The following is a 19149-nucleotide window of genomic DNA, read 5'->3' as shown; positions in this document are numbered from 1 at the left end:
CCACTACAATGTAAAAAATTACTTTTGTTTGTACACGTGTATGTATGTTGAAGTCGGGCGAGCTTCAAGCTTTGATTTCTAGTGTCTTTTATTATGCTCGCCCGACTTCATTCATACATAGGTACACGTGTAGAAACAAATGTTATTTTTTATTTTGTAGCGACACCCATCTCGACATTGCGCGTACTATATCGTTGTTCGTGAGGCAAAAGTGAACCAGGCAAACGCAAACGTCTCGAATTTTTCGTCAATGGCGCCGATTCCTTTGTACACTGTCTTTAACCTAAACTAAAATGAATAAAATCTTAAATTTTTTTCAATTTCTTTGCCGGGGATTATATACCTATTCGTCAGTCGCACTTCTATGTTAAGTATATAAAAAAATACAAAAACCTTATATGGTAATTATTTATTACAACAAAAAAATTAAGTAGGTACGTGAAAGGCAAAAATAAAAATAATGTTCTTCAGTTTACTTTAATATTGATTTTATTAAAAATGGATACAATAAAGTTTAAAGGGAGGGTCGACAACTGTTTTGTGATACATAAATGCTTATTTATTTTTCGATATTAGTCGACCCGTGTTTAGTTACAATAAATAATAGAAAAAAAATTGTCTTAGGTGTCAGTGCCATTTTTTGCTTATGGATCAACTTTAGAAATCAAACACCTGTAATTTTCTGTTTATATCATAATATTTTGTATTCTTATATTTTGTACAATTGGATAGCAGGTACATTTTATTTTTGGTTAACACGGTTGGGTTACATTCATCGTAGTAATAATATTATAATATCAACACGTCATAGATGCTAACACTTTTTTATTTTTATTTTTTATTTTTATTTACGATATAGCCATTTTCATAGTCCACTTTTGACATTATTTATGGTATGTAAGTACGTATATACGGTAAGCATATAGGTATGATATTATTTAACACTGAAATGAAAAATTAAATACCGTAATAAGTATATAACAGAGAGCAAGCAGTCTTTGACTAACAATTAAATATATCAATTATGCATATTTTATTGCAAGTAATTTTTTTTAGAAACCGAACTTTATTGTTCTTTTTGACTCTTTTTCTTACCATATGTAGGTACATCCTCACATCTTACCTATTGTCAAATTAAGTGGCCTATTAAAATGGTTTTACTATAATACAGTACAAGTAGATTATTATAACTATTCCAACAAGCAAAATGAACAACATCAATATTGGACGGGTTTAATACGTTGAAGGCATTGGTATTTAATACAAGATTGTATAAGCTTTTTTATTAATTAATGACCAAGAACCGTTTGAATACGGTTTTACATGAGACGATATTAATACCAAGGTATAGTCTAAGTTAGCAACCTAGAACGGGTAATGGCAGTTTATTAAACCATAAGCTGCATAGAAAATTGATGCTTGAAGCAACATGGTTTAGAGTTTATACTCATCGACATACGACTTAAAATTTACCAGTTTTTCTACAATACGATCCTTCATTCCTTTTCAGGGTAGATCTTTAATTATATTCGCAGTTTTTGCTGAACACCTAGTCAATAAGACGTCTTCCCGGACGAAACACGAAAAACAAAAGAGTGGCCAACAGTCGCGGTGGCAAATTTTGCTCGCGAGCACGATTGCGAATCTCGTTTTTGTCGTAGTACTTCTATGGTGCTAATTCGGTTGTATACAATCTCATAAGAAAATAAATTGACAGGACTAAAAATAGTGCTTTCCTTTTCATAATGTAGGTACTGTACGGAAAGAACAGCATTATTCTTGGACCTTTCAATGTAGTTTATTTGAGATTCTGTGCAACCGAATGTTTAGATTAGACTAATAGGTACTTTAATAGGTACTTAATAACTGTAAAACCGAGGCGGTTGATATATAGGTACGTATACCTAACGGGGATAAAATATAATATTTACATAGGTAGGTATACCAAGTGGAAAATTCTATAGTTATTTTAAATAATACTTTATGACCAATTGGTAGCCAGCACTATAATACAACTTTTTATTTCCATTACATAATTATTATGGAAATCCATAAAGCCTACGGCGTTAGGTATTGGCATAAAATACTTCGGAACTTTTAGTGTATTGTATAGAGAAAGTATAGTTTTGCGCCAAGTTAAGGTATAAAATTAGCTGTAAGATCTTCCTACGCCTACCTGATGTCGGTCGTGTGTTTGCTATGTTGTCACCATTGCCAGTGTCGTATGGTCGTAACAGTGAAATGGGCTGTACATGTCAGTCAAGAAGACGATTTGCAAGGTATAGTCCGTACAAAATGACTTCTCACTCGCCACTTTAATTCTATGGGTCCACTGTCATGTCAAAAGTACGGTTCACCTTTAAAGTAAGAGCTAAAATGGTACTTTTGACTAATTTTACACAAACAGATATAATGGCTCGTGAAAGGTATTTTTTTACACATTAAGTATATTAGTACTTAGGTAGGATAAAGAAGTCTCTAATTCGACATTACATTGTACTTACTAGCCATAGATGGCGTTGCGCTTCTTAGTTGAAATTTGAAACGCGTAGTATTCGACATTAGCGTGGGAGAAATTCAGAGTCAAAAATATGGTGGTTTTAAGCTGGCCATAGACAAATGTTAGTACAATATACTTAATAATTATTATTATATTAAGCATAAATTAATATTATTAATGCTTGCTGTAAAGGTAAGTAGCAATAGCTGCTGCGAACGCAAGTGGGAGGGAGACGGAGATAGATCCAGCTGCATTACAGAGATCCTTGTCACACACGCTGCAATATTTGGTTTGTTTGGTGACATCCTGTGTCATTTTCAGCGTATTGCACGTTGTCTGGCTGGCGGGGTTCACATCCAAGCAAGTACGGATTGTTGTTCCGGATTCTGAGAGAGAAAAAAAACGGTTAGAGGAATTCAGTATAACTATTTTCACCGGACGGCAATGATCATAGATGTAGGATTCATATTATATAATATTATACTACTACATTTTTCTGTATTGCGTGTAAGTACTATCCAACACACCTAGTTTCTCCTTTCACCAAAGGTTGCCTGGTAGAGATTGCTGTGAGCAATAAGGCCGCCTTTGCATACAATTATTTTTTAGTTTTAGTTTCTTTGTTTTTGTCATGTTATGTAATATTTTTTGTGTGCGATAAAGTATTTCTATCTATCTATTTTCCATACTTATTATGTCTATGGCAACGACGTTAAAGTAAACTAATAAGTCTAAAATTATTAATGATATCCTTTCCTGTACCCGTAGTACAAGATTTTACGTCTCACCAAATCAAACCAAATTCGAGAGTCGAAATACTTCCGCGTTACAGTAAACTGGATCTTAAATGCCTTGCATTAAAGCTCAAGTTTGTCTACACTTCTACAGCCAGCGCTCCAAGCGGAAACATTGCGAAATTAAAATCAGTGGCATTGAATATTTGACTTCAATTCAAGGCTGTTTAGGTCCATTTTACTGTAATGCGGAAGTATTTCGACTCTCGAATTTGGTTTGGTTTGGTGAGACGTAAAATCTTGTACTACGGGTACAGAATGCTCTTTGCGTAACCGCGCATTATTTTTAGACCTGTCAATTTAGAGAATGTGTTCAACCGAATTAGCACCATCGGATGCAACTCACAGATGAAGAGTTCCGTACCATCGTACAAGAAATAACATTTCTGATTTTATTTTGATGATATAACCACAAATATACAATTTACGGATTTTTCCCTTTAATCGTGCTTTAAGACATTGCCAGGCAAATTTCATGATTCTACCTCAACGGTATCCTGTAGGTTTTTATCCCCTTGACGGGACAGACAGGATAGGCAGACAGACAACAATGTGATCGTATAAGGGTTCTTTAATTCTGGAGATAGGGAACTAAATAAAACGAAAAATGGGACTAAATTGTACTTCCCCTGACCTTTTTAAATGTAGACCGTCACATTATTCACAGGTCAGGGGCGATCACAGATCCTCATCTGTGAAGGCGATTTATTACTAGGTACAGTGCGACAAGGCTCTCTTGGCACTTGCATGACATTGACAGGGGGGCGCTGTTGCAGAACAAAGGCTTAGAATATTCAAACAAGAACAAAGGGGACACTTTTTTTCCGGGAAGTCTTTGTTTTTCCGGGATAAAACACACACACACACATACACATATTAAACAAACTTTCGCCTTTATAATATTAATAGTGTGATTTTGATACTAACGCGTGACGATCTTGTGGCATTGCCTCGGCGCGCCGGGCACGGAGTGAATCAGCTCAGCTGGCAGGAGTTGGCTCAAGTAGCCGCGGTTGAAGTTCACAGAGTCCTGGCTGTTGCATTCCTGGAATCATAATTTAAGTATTTTAAATAACAATAGGTTTTTTTAAAATCACGAATCGCGATGCAAGCTATATCTTTGTGCCAAATTACATTTAAATTGAGACAACAACAACAAGCAAACAAACTCTCTCTCTAACTTGATTTTAATTTCACTGTTTTTATTTTTAAATAAAATTAAGTGAAAAAAAAAACAAAACAAGAGCAGAAAATACCTTCCGGTTTAAAATTAAATTTTTATGATGGCGGTTGAAAAACCACTGAAATGAACACATACAAAGTAAGCAGGAAGAGGTATGCGCGATACAAAATGACAGTGATTTTTTGTTCCGAATGCACAGGGAAAATAAAATTGATACTTTTTGTCATATGGTCTTTATGTTGACACTTGACACCTTGTTGACAGATGTCTCATAGCTAACATTTAGTTCCGAGTATGCTCACATGACTCTCACTCTGCTATCAGCGCCAAAATGGAGAAAATCAAGTTGCTTCAAAAACAGGTTGGCAATCGCCCGGTCCAGCGAACTTGTATTGTATTAGTAGGTAGAGGGCAGTGTGAAAAGCATAGTCATTATTAATTTCACCATCACATCAGCACCCTCAGTGTTGTGACTTTTCAATATAGATCTGTCATTTCCGTTCCTCTCTTCCTTCAATCTAATCAAGTGAGTCGAAGACATCGAATAAAATAAAACAACCCTCGTACTTACCACTAATAGACTCTGGTTGGGGACGAAGGGGTCCTTGCATTTGGGGTCCGACTGGGAGTTGCATTGGTAGCATCTCATGCAGGAACCTGAAATCAAAACGAGCATAACATTAAATAATGGAGTTAAGAAAAAAATCGAGTTTTTCAGTATTATGCATTGTGACTAAAGTAACCGGAAAACGCAGCATTGGCAGATCCTCCAATATAATATGTATATACAATATACATTACTATTATAGGTGCACAGATGATATCAAAAAAGTGGCAAGGAGCCGATGGATAGAATAAATATGTTCCTACAGTAGATATAATATGATCCTAGAGTAAATATTATCGCCGTTCTTGTTAGAATTTTTTTCTTATTCGAACTTGGCTTTGACACACGGACGTGTGTTTTGATATTACTAGCACTGGTCATTTGTTTCACCAAAAAAATCAGTAGGTTATTACATGAATTTTTCAAAATCACATAGGATAGGATAGGACACATGCCTACCTACTACTAGAACTGTCGCCATTGATATTTGGTCGAAAGTGTAGCAAGTCCAGGCAATTTTAAAAGTTACGAGTCAAATGCACTGCCATAGTCCACACATCCGGTACGTTTGTATGTAATTAATGTAGAGGCACCTTAAAGGAAAAAGAGGAAATGGTCTGTCTCCTTTTTATCTAGAAAAGAAGCCGATTGCGCAACAACGCTATGTATGCGACACGAATGAGTAGGAACAACGAGAACACATGCGTAGATATATGAGAATGTGCGTTTCGGTACACTAAAATAGAATCGGGTGTGGCAAACGACGGGTACTGGTCAAATTAACCACGAATATACGCGACGAAGCGAATCAACCAAACTTTTTAGTTCCCTTTATGACTCAAGTCATCTGCAATACTGACATTTTATTTCTACCTCCCTACGACTATATATATCAAAGAAATTTACACTAGCCAATTAAATTATACTAGATGATAGCCGTGACTTCGTCGAGGATTTTGGAATCCCGTGGGAACTCTTTAATGTTCCGAGATAAAAGTAGCCTATGTCACTCTCTAGATCTTTAACTACATAATAGTATATATTCAAAAATCATGCCGATCCATTGCTCCATTGCGGCGTGGCGTGATTGGAGGCAAACCAATAACCAACAAACAAACAAACAAACAAATTATGGGTAGTGATGGTCTGACCAACTAACGGAATTCAATTCAAGCGAATCCTACATAACACCGAAAATAGCCACCGACAGAGGAATATGAAATAAGTACATTTATTTATTTATGGGATCCCGCCAACATAACACTACGATCGTCAGCAATGAAGGAACTACGAGGCTCTAAAATAACTGGGAAGCTATCTGAAATCAGTGGTAGATTCATTTGACGATTCAAAAGTATTTGTGAAAATTTATTTAAATCTTCCTATTCTTTTCTATTCTTTTTTATTCTAGGCATGTATAATAATAATAATCAAATAATAAATAATCTAATAATGGCCGAGTGACAAAGACAGGAAAAATTCAGGGGCATGTGTATTTATACACCACTATCTAAGCTTAGTAGATTAAAAATAGGGCCTGTCCTATATCCGATAATCTTGCTTACATAATATCGTGATCATCGTCTTTTTTTAACGGTGAACTATTAAGTGACCTTCCAATCAATAAGTTTACTAAAAAAACTAATACTACGCTGTCTTCGGTTTAAAATATCTACTTATCAGCAGAACATTCAAACTATTTATCGCTTCAGTGTGTTAGTGTTAGAAAGAATTTGTTTGGAATTGAATTCCGTTGTGAGATAGGGAACAGATGTTATTCACCTGTGTTATTTACGGTATGACGACATGTCGGCATGTAGTATGTATACATACAATGCGCAAGAGCAAAAAAATGTTTTTACCTCCACAAATTGGTTCGGGAGGCCCGAGTTTAGGAGGTGCCTGATCATAGTTAGTGATAATAATATTATGTTTTCCCTGTAACTTGCTTAGAAACTGTATACATGTATAAGAGGAAAACCTGATTGACTGACTGATCTATAAATGTACAGCTCAAACTACTGGACGAATCAGGCTAAAATTTGCATATACCGTGAGCACGCATATAACTATTATGACACAGACATCCGCTAAGAAAGGATTTTGAAAAATACCACCCCTGAGGGAATAAAAGAGGGTTTGAAAAGAGGATGGCGAGAATTGAACCACATAATTTAAAAATCAAGGAAGCATCGTTCAAGCACAAGTTTATATTATAATTAACTAGCTGCCCTGGCGAACTTCATACCGCCTAACAGTCGATTCTTTTTCAGGATTGTTTAAAAAAATTCTCTCCGTAAGAACCATCCCCGTACTTCAATATTATGAAAAAAGAATTAGCGAAATCGGTTCAGCTGTTCTCGAGATTTGCGATCAGCAACACATTCAGCGATTTATTTTTATATATAGAGATAATCATAGTCTGTCAAGTAGCAGAGATAACAAAGTAATGTATGGCACTACTACTACTATTTGATACTACACAATAATGGTAATTTATGATCTATCATCTAACGTGTAACACTCTGAATACGAGTAACTGCCAAACTCTATCCTTCCGTTGAGCTTCCGTACTCGGGTAATAATAAATCTAATCTGTTTGTGTAAGTCAAAAGTTTTAAGTGAGTCGCGTATAATATTATAGCTGCTAAGTATCAAGGTAATATTCTACATCCATTCAATACTATGTTGAACGCAAACAAAGTACTTAAGTAGAAATATGAATTCAGGAAAGGAATTGCTCACAGTAGTTCGAAATCTGTGACATCTCTGCGTAATAAATCGTCATGGAATTGGGTCTGCAAAACAAATATATCTTTCTATTAAAATGATATTATTAAATATTACTACTAACGGCTTCGTCTACGTGAAATTTGGGTCAAGGAATGGACTGATTCTTGGAGCAATGCTTCTTAACGGACGTCCGGGATACCTAAACCGCAAAAAAGTTAAGCGATTGAAAATTAGTTTAGGAAACAAACAACAAACAATAATAATATTATATTAGATAGGTCTTATAGCAGGCGTAAGGGATCACAAAAAAAAATTATAATGTGTTTAGTCAGTCGCGAGCTCATTGTTTAAATTTGTAGCTGCACTAAAATTTAGTCTTTAGATGTAAAATTCAAGTTCCGTCCTTTTATAGCAATATTAAAAAGAAAAAGATGCAGATACTCTAATCTGTAAAAAAGTTTAGAGAAAAGACAATGGAATCGGCGCCGTTACCTATTTTAACTTTCATTATATTAATTTTGTTGCATTTATTTAACAAAGATTTTATGTTAAGTAGGTTCTTAGAAATTTTTGTTTATGCTTTTTTAAACCTATCATAGTCAGTTGATGAAAAATTAATTATTAAGATAAGTACTCGTAAATCTAAAAACTAAACAATACCACCAAGCGGCCGCCCGCGCCGGCCGGCCCGTGGCCGGTTGGTTTTTGCAACATTTTGTACACAACTTCTATTGACACAGACGTAGGACGTAGGTGCGTGTTTTTTTCACCGATGACATCAGCGTTGGTACTACCTTTTATATATTTAGTTCATGATCAAACGCCTCACCTTCGACAAGTTTATACTATGTATATAACACGTATATAGACATGGTTAGTTGGTTAGCTAACAGCCGGCGGAATATTTTGCTATAATATACTTGTTCTCAGGATTATTAAAATCTGTTGCATCACTTATTGTGATAACTGATAAGGGTCATTTACAAAATGCAAAACGAGATCACCTAGACCTTTTTAGACCTAGCGCGTTGAGTTGCGCATTAGTTTATCCTTAGAAACAATAGATATTCCTATCTTACCACGAAGAACTATAAACACTATGTACCTACCTACCTATTATTTATTATTAAGTTTTTTATTTTATTTTATTCAGATACAAGTTAACCCTTGACTGCAATCTCACGTGGTAAGTGATGATGAAGGCTAAGATGGAAGCTGGCTAACCTGGAAGGGATATGCCAGTTTTTATTAAACCCCATGCCCCTTTGGTTTCTACATGGCATCGCATCGTACCAGAACGCTAAATCACTTGGCGCCACGGCTTTGCCGGTAGGGTGGTAACTAGCCACGGCCAAAGCCTCCCACTGGACCATATAATCTAGTTGCGATCTAGATGCGATCTGCACCCTGGTTCAAAGATTGTCCATCGGCATTCAGCGTGGCAATGCTGCCAGCTTGATGGGTACCTTTGTCCCAGGGGCAACTGGGGGTGGACTTTTGACGACGTTGACGAATAATAATATATATTATATTTAATTTTAGTTTTAATAATTTTTGACATTGTTTATTGTAATAAATATAACTATTTACTTACTAGAATTCACAATAAAATAAATAGTAATCTAGTTTGAAATTTTAATAATTATATAAGTAATTTTTAACTAGAATTTTCCGCGATTTCGTCCGCGTTCCTTACAGCACACGAGGATAATGTAGCAGTGAAAGAATTTTCAGAGCTGGATCATTAGTTTCGCAGATTACCTCCTATATCCAATCTTACAAATTTTGCGTAGAATATCGCTTAATCTCAAGGCCGCGTTAAGCTAATTTATGAGGGAGCTGACAACCATAATACCTACTTTTTTATAAACTTTCTGGCGGTTTCCCAAATTTAGCACATTGAACATCATTGCTCTTAATGTTCCGTAATACTAGTTTTTGGTGTAATTATTTATGTGTAATAAAAACCGCAGATAGAGTTTTTCATGGCCACTTTCAATCATAATAGTTAGGTTTTTTTACCTGTTTTTCGCAACACGAATTTTTCCATAACAAGACGTGTTAGACCTTGACTGAAAATGACGCAGAGATGGAAGTGATTAAATTAATATTTAAAACTATGTAGATGATGCCCGCAACTTCGTCCGCGTCCGATTTACGTTTTTTTTAAATCCCGTGGGAACTCTTTAATTTTCCGGGATAAAAAGTAGCCTATGTCCTTAGGTTGCATCCCGTTAGGTTGTTAGGTTATATCCCGGGGAAGGCCCCGGGATATAACCTAACTCTGTACCAAATTTTATCAAAATCGGTTGAACGGTTGGGCCGTGAAAAGCTAGCAGACAGACAGACACACTTTCGCATTTATAATATTAGTATGGAAGTATGGATAAAATGAGTAGGTAATCTATATATATAAAATTCAAAGTCCTGACTGACTGACTGACATATAATATATCAACGCACAGCCTAAACGGCTGGTCCTAAAGACATAAAATTTGGAGGGTCTATTCTTTGTAAAGAGTAGGTATCCACAGAAAGGATTTTTCGAAATTCCACCCCTAAGTGGGTTAAATGGGGGATGGAAGTTTGTATGAAAGTCCGTAATTTTTCAAGTTATTTGCATGAAAATTGGTATTTGGGATTTCGGTCATAAATGAAGAAATACGTGTTTCAGGATTTTTGGAAAATTCGCCCATAAGGGTGGTAAAATAGGGGATGAAAGTTTGTAGGTTTTTTTCTTGAGGTTAGGTGTCAGAAAAAAATGGCATTTGTTTCCTGTAGACCACGCGGGCGAAGCCGCGGGCAGAAGCTAGTCATTTATATGCAAGAACGTTGGTGGTTCAAGAAAGATGGAAGTATACAATAATAGTCAGAGCCCATAAACATTCGACTAAATCAAATCTATTCTCAACGTATTTGAAGGTTGAGAGTACCTATTTACACTGCAAATCAAAATTGCCTTTGTTGACGCCAATCGCACAGAAAAAAACATAAGTAACGTAAGTATAAGTAGAAATGACCTATAATGCTTTAGTGGAAGGTGTCATAACTTTCAGTAATGAAAATAACAACACAGACACAGAAGTTGAGACATATAAGAAAGAGGTCAGAAACCTAGCTCTTTAATTTTGCAATAGGCACAAACGATATAACTCAATTGATGTTAAAAAGGTACCTAGGATATTTCGCACCAACTTCCTAATTGGACGAGTCATAATGGTGCGCTTACTTGAGCAATTTTTAGGGTACCGTACCACAAAAGGAAAAACGGAACCCTTATAGGACCACTTTGTTGTCTGTCTGTCTGTCAAGAAACTTACAGGGTTCTTCCCGTTGACCCAGACATCCTAGAATCATGAAATTTTTCAGGTAGGTGGGTCAGCTGGCTTTAGGGGAAAAAATCTGAAAACTGTGAATTTGTGGTCACATCACACAAAAAAAAATTTAATTGTGGTCATGAACTAATAATTAGTATTTTCAATTATGAAAGTAAGATAACTATATCAAGTGTGGTATCGTATGAAAGGGCTTCACCTGTGGATTCAAAACAGATTTTTATTTATTTTTATGAATCATAGTTTTTGATTTATTGTGCAAAATGTCGAAAAACCCTCAGTACGGAACCCTCGGTGCGCGAGCCTGACTCGCACTTGGCCGGTTTTTTATTCAATTGTTACTCGGCAACACGTATGGATCGATCTGGAGCAATTATTCCGCATAACACTGCTGAAATTTTTGCTGGGTATTGCAGTAAATTGCTTCATGTGGTCGTGACATCATAATTGACTAAATTGCCTGGAATTGCGGGTTTCAATTGCCCGTGTTGCCCAATTGTTCTCTTTAGAAGATAGGGTACATAATGTGCTTCTTTGTATCACTCCTTGACAAGTAGTGACCTCGTTGAATTTAATATTATCTTAATGGGACGTTTTTTATTTATTTTTTATTGCCTATCTGAAAAATGGAATATAATTTAATAGAAAAATCAGTTATCAAGTTTTATTTAAACATGTACCTATTTGTTTATTTACTAGATAATGCCTGCGACTTCTCCGCTCTGGATCAGAACTCTTTGATTTTCCGAGGTATCTTCTTCTTCTTTACATAGTATAAAATAAAGTCACTTCCCGCGTTCATACATACGCACAGTATGTATGTATGTATGAACGCGTCTCCTAAATCGATCTTTCAAAAAGATCTTTTAAACTACGCAACGGATTTTAATGCGGCTTTCACCAATAGATAGAGTGATTCAAGAGGAAGGTTAATAGGTATAGTTTAAGTCTCAAAAAATTAGAGATCCGTAGGAAAATTGAAATCTCACTGACACCTCATTAGTATCTACACTGCACCCATGCGAAGCCGGGGCGGGTCGCTAGTCTTTATAAGAACATGTAAAGGAAGTTGCAGTATGAAAAGATTGGGAACGCCTGGTTTAGTCCATCATTATTGGTACCTATACCTAATTTGTAAATCTAGGTTAGGGTACAGGTAATGTGAATTTCGCACGAGCAGAGATGCGAGTGATAGTGAAGGCATGCATTGTTATTGCAGTGTTTTATATACGTGTAACTAATTAACGTGAATCGATGACGAACAAAAACAATTGACATGGTGTTGTGAACTCTTTCTAGGTAAGCTTACTAGATACCTAAAGAACCTTTGTTCAATAATAGTAATTGGTATGAATAATAGTTAGGCTCATTTGCTCATTGCTCGTATAGGAAATAACGTAAACTATACAATATACTAAAAAACGGAACGAATTGAGCACCATAGTAATTATATTTGACGGATAATATCTGTCAAATATAGTAACTAATTTTAAAATTTTGTAGTCATTACAGATATATCCCAAAAAATATTTCCTAGACTAGCTAGTTGATAATGTACTCCTTTCATCCCTATTAAATTGAGTTGAGTTGAATTTATAATTTTGGTTTAAAAGTGTGATTAACTATTGAGAGGGTGGAATTATTCGCTAAGAATTTTAAATGATAGATTTACTTTATCGCTCGTGCCATGTTAGTTAATTTGAAGAGTTAATAGATTATCGCCATTAATTAGACCATCTAGATGCTAGAGGCGCAAAAGTCGCCATAAAACGAATTTTTCAAAAGAACTAAAAATGCATGCGAATTTAGTCTTTATCATCGATGAAATGCCAGATGACATCGGCAGAGATCGGCCCTGAAGTGATCTCGGCTCACGTTTTTTACGGTACGTCTAATGCTGCTGACATTGTACTGTAAGTACGTTGTAGCTGTAGTCACAAAAAAAAAGGGTTCATGAACAAAATATACTTAATTAGTATTTTCAATTTTCAAATTAAGTAACTATACCAAATGGGGTATCATATTATGAAAACGCTTTAACTGTTTATTCTAAAACAGATTTTTATTTATTTTATAAATAATAGTTTTTGATTTATCGTGCAAAATGTCGAAAAAATATCCAAGTACGCAACCCTCGTCGGTGCGCAACTATGACTAGCAATTGGTCGGTTTTTAAATAACCAAGAGGCCCTGTGGCACGCCAATATAGCACTAAGTATATTACTCTAGCAGATGTCGATGACTCGTCCAAAATAAAAAAAAACACAATAGCAAAATCAACCATTCTAAATTCAAAGCCACGTTTCGAAGCGTGAGTAAAATTTTGAATCGATAAAAGGAAAATGTGTCTATTGCATGATCAATGAGATTAATTAAACCCTATACAGGAACTACAAAATTGGTAAATGGAATAATTATTATTATAGACTAGTTTTTCTTGTGAAAGTTTTAAAAACCCCGCGGAAAGCCTTTGTACTTGCAAAGCCTTTTTTTTCAACTTGCACCAACTTGAAAAAAAAGTAGTAAAGGAACAGGCTGAAATCACACCCGTTGCACTATTGTGGTGCTTACTCCGTTTTTTTCGCGAGGAACTTTCGCATTTATCATAATAAATAAATGTCCTTGATAATGTTGTTTGTTCTTGAGGCCGGTAATTCTGGTATGAGATCATCAGATGATAATGAATAATATAAATCCGTCCGTCCAACTATTTACTATTTATCTACGTATATGTGTGTGTATTCATTTGTATGTGTGCTTGTTACGAGTATATATGTGCATATTGTTGTATGTTCATGGTCAAACCGATTAATGGCCCAATTTAGTTGCTAGAGAGATACTTAAATTGGAACTCAAGGATGAATTTATAAATTACCAAATGTAACGACTATCATCATCATCATGATCAACCCATCGCCGGCTCACTACAGAGCATGGGTCTCCTTCCAGAGTGAGAAGGGGTTTAGCGGATTGGCAGACTTCACACCTTTGAGAACATTATGGAGAACTCTCAGGCTTCCTCACGATGATTTCCTTTACAGTTAAAGCAAGTGATATTTTATTACTTAAAACGCACATAACTCTGTTAAGTTAGTGGTACGTGCCCGGGATCGAACCCCCGACCTTCGATATGGAGGCGGACGTCTTAACCATTAGGCTATCACCGCAATCAACGACTATACAAAACGTTAATAGGTAGTATGTCAGACTGACTGACTGACATATCAACATCATGATCAACCCATCGCCGGCTCACTACAGAGCACGAATCTCCTCTTAGAGTGAGAAGGGTTTTGGCCATAGTCTTTGGACGTAATATCAACGTAGGTACAGCTCAAACTGCTGAGACTAGAAACTTGGCATGTTAGTAAGTTTTCTCTCTAAGATAGATTCCGCTTAGATTGTTTTTTTCAAAAATTAGGTATATCCGAACGAAGGCGAGGCAGGTAAGCTAGTAGGAATTTATCATTATCATCAATCCAACTGCCGGCTCACTACTGATCACGAGTCTCCTTTCTGAATGAGAAGGGCTTAGATGTAGTCCACCACGCTGCGCGCTGGCAACTGCGGATTGGTTTGGCAAGCTTCACACACCTTTGAGAACACTATGGAGAACTCTCATTCATGCAGGTTTCTTCACGATGTTTTCCTTTACCGTAAAGCAAAGGTCATTTAATAGCTTACAAGTTACAACTCACACAACTCCAAAAAGTCACAGGTAGAAAGAAACACAGACACAGAAACAGAAAGTCACACAGAAGCTAACAGAAACAGAAAGTCACACAGAAGCAAACAGAAACAGAAAGTCACACAGAAGCCAACAGAAACAAAAAGTCACACAGAAGCTAACAGAAACAGAAAGTCACACAGAATCAAACAGATACAGAAAGTCACAGCCCTCCCAATAGGAGGCTGCTGCCTTAACCTAATAATGTAAGTAGGTACCTATGCGTATGTATAACATAATTTTAACGTTTATTTGTTCCAGATATACAGCTAACTATTCACATACTAGCTTTTGCCTGCACCTTCGTACGTGTGATATAATTAACCCTATTTGTGTAGGTACGTTAGTACATAAAAATTCAATGATTTGTACGCATCAGTGAACGAATTTTCAGAATCGGTTAGCTCAGGATATTACATCCTATATAATAATATGTATAGGTATAAACTAACAAACCTCTTTTATAATATTAGTATTTAAGTTATTTTAAGCTTATTTCGTGGTTTTAAACGACATATTATACCTATTGTAGATAACGGGTACATAACTACTTACCACGATTAATTTGGTGATTTTTATCTGCCGATATTTCTACTCATTAAAATATATTGGCAGATATAAATCACCAAATTAATAGTGGCATGTACCCGTTATCTATATTATGTAATAAGTTAGTATAACTACAGATATATATTCCAGATACATAGTTATGTAAAATGTAATTAATGATTTCCATACTTTAACGTTTAATTCAAGCAATCTATTTTTCCAAACACATATTATACTCACATAGGTAATATTATATTGTAGTCCGCCCACATAGTTATGTAAAATGCAATTAATTAACCCTTAATTGATAAAGTTGTTTATCGCTCTACTAATTTTTTTTTGTAGCTGCGTGAACCACATACTTAGTTTTATCGTTTATTTCCTTTTATTTCGAACAATTTTTCTAGATACTTCACTAGAGGCCAGACCTTCGTTATTTTATAAAAGTTGAAAGTTTCTCTGCGTATTGTCCCCAACACTGGCAACCCCCTGGTACCGGGGTTGTCACGACACTAAGTGTCTGGCAATGAATGACGTGTTTTCTAATAGGTACTATTCCGAAGAAAATATAAAGAAATAGACTTTATACTTATAAAGATTTTTTACACCTTTATTACCTGTTATCTCCCAAAGCCACTATGATCCAAACAAACATCCAAAGAAACGTTCCTCCCAGTGTTGGGGACAATACGCAGAGAAACTGTCAGCATTTAGAAAATAACGAAGGTCTGGCACGAGCTGGCTCTCTCTGTAGACCACATACGATATAATGTAATTAAATAATTCTAAATTGATGTTAATAAAGTTGTTTGTCATTCGCTCCATTACTTTAAATTCTAATAGTTATGTAGTTACATCACGAAATTGGTAGGTACCCGAGTCTCTACTCGTATTTGTATTGTGCCTAATTTGGTAACAGTTTCGTCACATCCTATTAGATAATAAGTCAGTTTCTCTTCACATTTAGGACTTTATTCGAGCATGTTTTCATTTAATCAACTTATTTAATATTATGTATGTCGAGTTCACCCCTTCCCATTCCTAAAAACTGGAGCGTTGCTCATTTAAGTTCATCATGATCAACACATTGCAGGCTCGCTACAGAGCACGGGTCTCCTCTCAGAGTGAGAAGGGTTTTGGCTATAGTCTACCACGCTGGCCAAATGCGGATTGGCAGAATTCACACACCTTTGAGAACATTATGGAGAACTCTCAGGCATGCAGTTTCCTCACAATGTTTCCAATACCGTCAGAGCAAGCGATATTTAATTAGGTACTTAAAATGCACAATAACTCCGAAAAGTTAGAGATGCGTGCCCGGGATCGAACCCTCGACCTCTGATTCCTTACCACTAGGCTATCACAGCTTTTAAGTTACTCGTACTTACTTGACGGAAAAGAAAATAAATCATTTATTCAATTTAAATCCTCTCATGTAAGTAGGTAGTTTTTTCGCAAAACTTATACTTAACTTTTGAAAATTCCATTCGTCGAGATGGCAATCGGTGTATGAGGCGGGGCGGCACCTTACACACCCGCACTCGCCCGCACCGGGTTAGCGCGGGGCTGTGCGGGTAGGTATGCGGGGCGTCCCCACCCTGATTGCCATCTCGACCTGTCGCGTACTAACTCGTACTATCGCTTAAAAAGTAGGTAGGTAGTTAGGTACATATGAAATAGAGAAATAAAATATAACGTGGTAAATCCATATCAGTACCCTTATTATAATCAGTACCCTTATTATAATTTTTTTTTTAATTTATTATTATTATACAAGAGAAAATTATACATAATAGGTAGCACGCATTGTAAAAACCACAGAGGTTTGACCCTCAATGCGTACGTCTGCGCATTACAATAATCATGCCTACTTATATAATTAAAAAAAGATGTAAAAGTGTGTTTATTTGTTGGTTTGTTGTTTTGTCCTTCAATCACGTCGCAACGGTGCAATGGATTGACGTGATTTTATGCATAGGTAGGCATAAATGCAACCTGGAGAGTGACATAGACTATTTTTATCCCGGAAAATCAAAGAGTTCCCACGGGATTTTTGAAAACCCTAATTCCACGCGGACGAAGTCGCGGGCATCAGCTAGTATAATAATATATCTGAAGCAAATCCTTGACAGGCAAACAAAACCGGATGTATTATTAGTCATAGGCACATTATACAAGAACTAACAATGAGCAATAAAAAATATTGTTCTTCGAATACAAGTTTCATGGCTATGCTAATTGGTAGTTAGGTAATACTAAGTACCTATTACTGTGTACCTACCTATATAAAAAGTTAAAATATCTATATTAACTTGAAAACCTAACTCAATGTAAAATTAATAAAATTATATAAAACTGCGGTGATTTTTGTTTGTTTGCATGTTTGAAACACTTTAACCGCAACAGAAAATCACATGCGAAATTGCACCGATCTGTTTGAATATACCTACTTACACCGGTTATTTCAAACATGAAAGGCAAATTTTTTGTATAGGAACCTACTACAATAATAATATAGTTATAATAAATACTACTCTATACTTATAAAATAATACGCAGGATCCAGACGGCGCAAGACCGTGGCGTGTGGAAGTCCCTACAAGAGACCTATGTCCAGCAGTGGACGTCTATTGGTTGACGATGATGATGATGATGATGACTTATAAATTACAGAGTAGTATTTATTATAGTTACAATATGCAAAAGTGTGTCTGTCTGTTTGTCTACTAGCTTTTCACGGTCCGCGATCTTACAGAGATAGTTTGCTTTGGTAGAGATAGCAGAAAATCAAAGAGTTTCCACAGGATTTGTAAAATCTAAATCCTCGCAGAAGACAAAGTCGTGTGTATCAGTTAGTCAGTCAGTAAATAAATTTATAAAGCGTGTCTGATAAATTCACTGAAGGTACCTTCGAAAACCAAGTAGGGAAATCGTAAAACTATTTTTTGTATAGCATTGAAGCTGAACTTCGGAAAACTAATCATAGTACTAGTTCTATTCTTAGAACTAGAGCTTTTAAAAAAGTTTAATTTAAAGTTAACATACCTATTTCCAGTAGAGCCAGTAGGACGGCAAAGCTGAACGCTGTCACTCCACTTCGGGCCATGGTAATTGGTAAACTATCGACAGGACTTTCAAGTAATAAACGGGCGAACTCTCGCGGTGTATTATAGAGACTGAGACGCCCAACGCTCTTGCCGACATAGCGTCGCCGGCTAACGCATTTAGTTTACACGTAGAGTTAATGTGCTTTGTGAAAATTCCGGACAATCCTGCTTTTCATTACTATGCATAGATACTAATAAATAAATATTATAAATGCGAAAGTGTGTCTGTCTGTCTGTCTGCTAGCCTTTCAAAGCCCATCCGTTCAACCGATTTTGACGGAATTTGGTACAGATAGATATAGCTTGCAACCCGGAGAAGGGCGGCCTGGCAGTAGAAATAAGATTTATATGACAAGAATATTCTATACACGACGTGATGTACTTGTTTGATGTGTTTCAAGTAAGATTCTGGTTTAAGTTTTATACATTATTATTTTATTATTATTACATTTATTTATTTAGTGCATAAACTAGTAAAGAATCCGTAGAAGAGCTAGTTACCGACGTATCCTAAAGGTAAGCTGACATGCGGTGGGCAAGCTTATCTCTGTCTTATCGATGGCCGCTGGTGCAGGCGTGTTCTAGAGTGGAGACTACGTACCGGCGAACTCAGC

At 36.0% G+C, this 19149-nt stretch overlaps 1 protein-coding gene across 1 annotated transcript; it reads right to left on the bottom strand.

Annotated features, from left to right (window-relative positions):
- Window positions 1–481: 481 nt before the first annotated feature.
- On the bottom strand, window positions 482–18630 carry LOC117991049 (UPAR/Ly6 domain-containing protein bero-like). The gene is made up of 4 exons (XM_034978593.2): window positions 18474–18630; window positions 5049–5134; window positions 4222–4339; window positions 482–2886 (listed from the first exon to the last, which is right to left on the bottom strand). Exons 1-4 carry the CDS (start codon window positions 18532–18534, stop codon window positions 2675–2677), a joined length of 477 nt encoding a protein of 158 aa, XP_034834484.1. The 5' UTR covers window positions 18535–18630; the 3' UTR covers window positions 482–2674.
- Between the last annotated feature and the right edge of the window lie 519 nt (window positions 18631–19149).

The sequence above is a fragment of the Maniola hyperantus genome, chromosome 19 (assembly GCF_902806685.2).
Source record: "Maniola hyperantus chromosome 19, iAphHyp1.2, whole genome shotgun sequence".
In the NCBI taxonomy this organism is placed as follows: domain Eukaryota; kingdom Metazoa; phylum Arthropoda; class Insecta; order Lepidoptera; family Nymphalidae; genus Maniola; species Maniola hyperantus.
The sequence above is the reverse complement of the archived record's forward strand: the minus strand, read 5'-3'. Positions and strand labels throughout refer to the sequence as shown.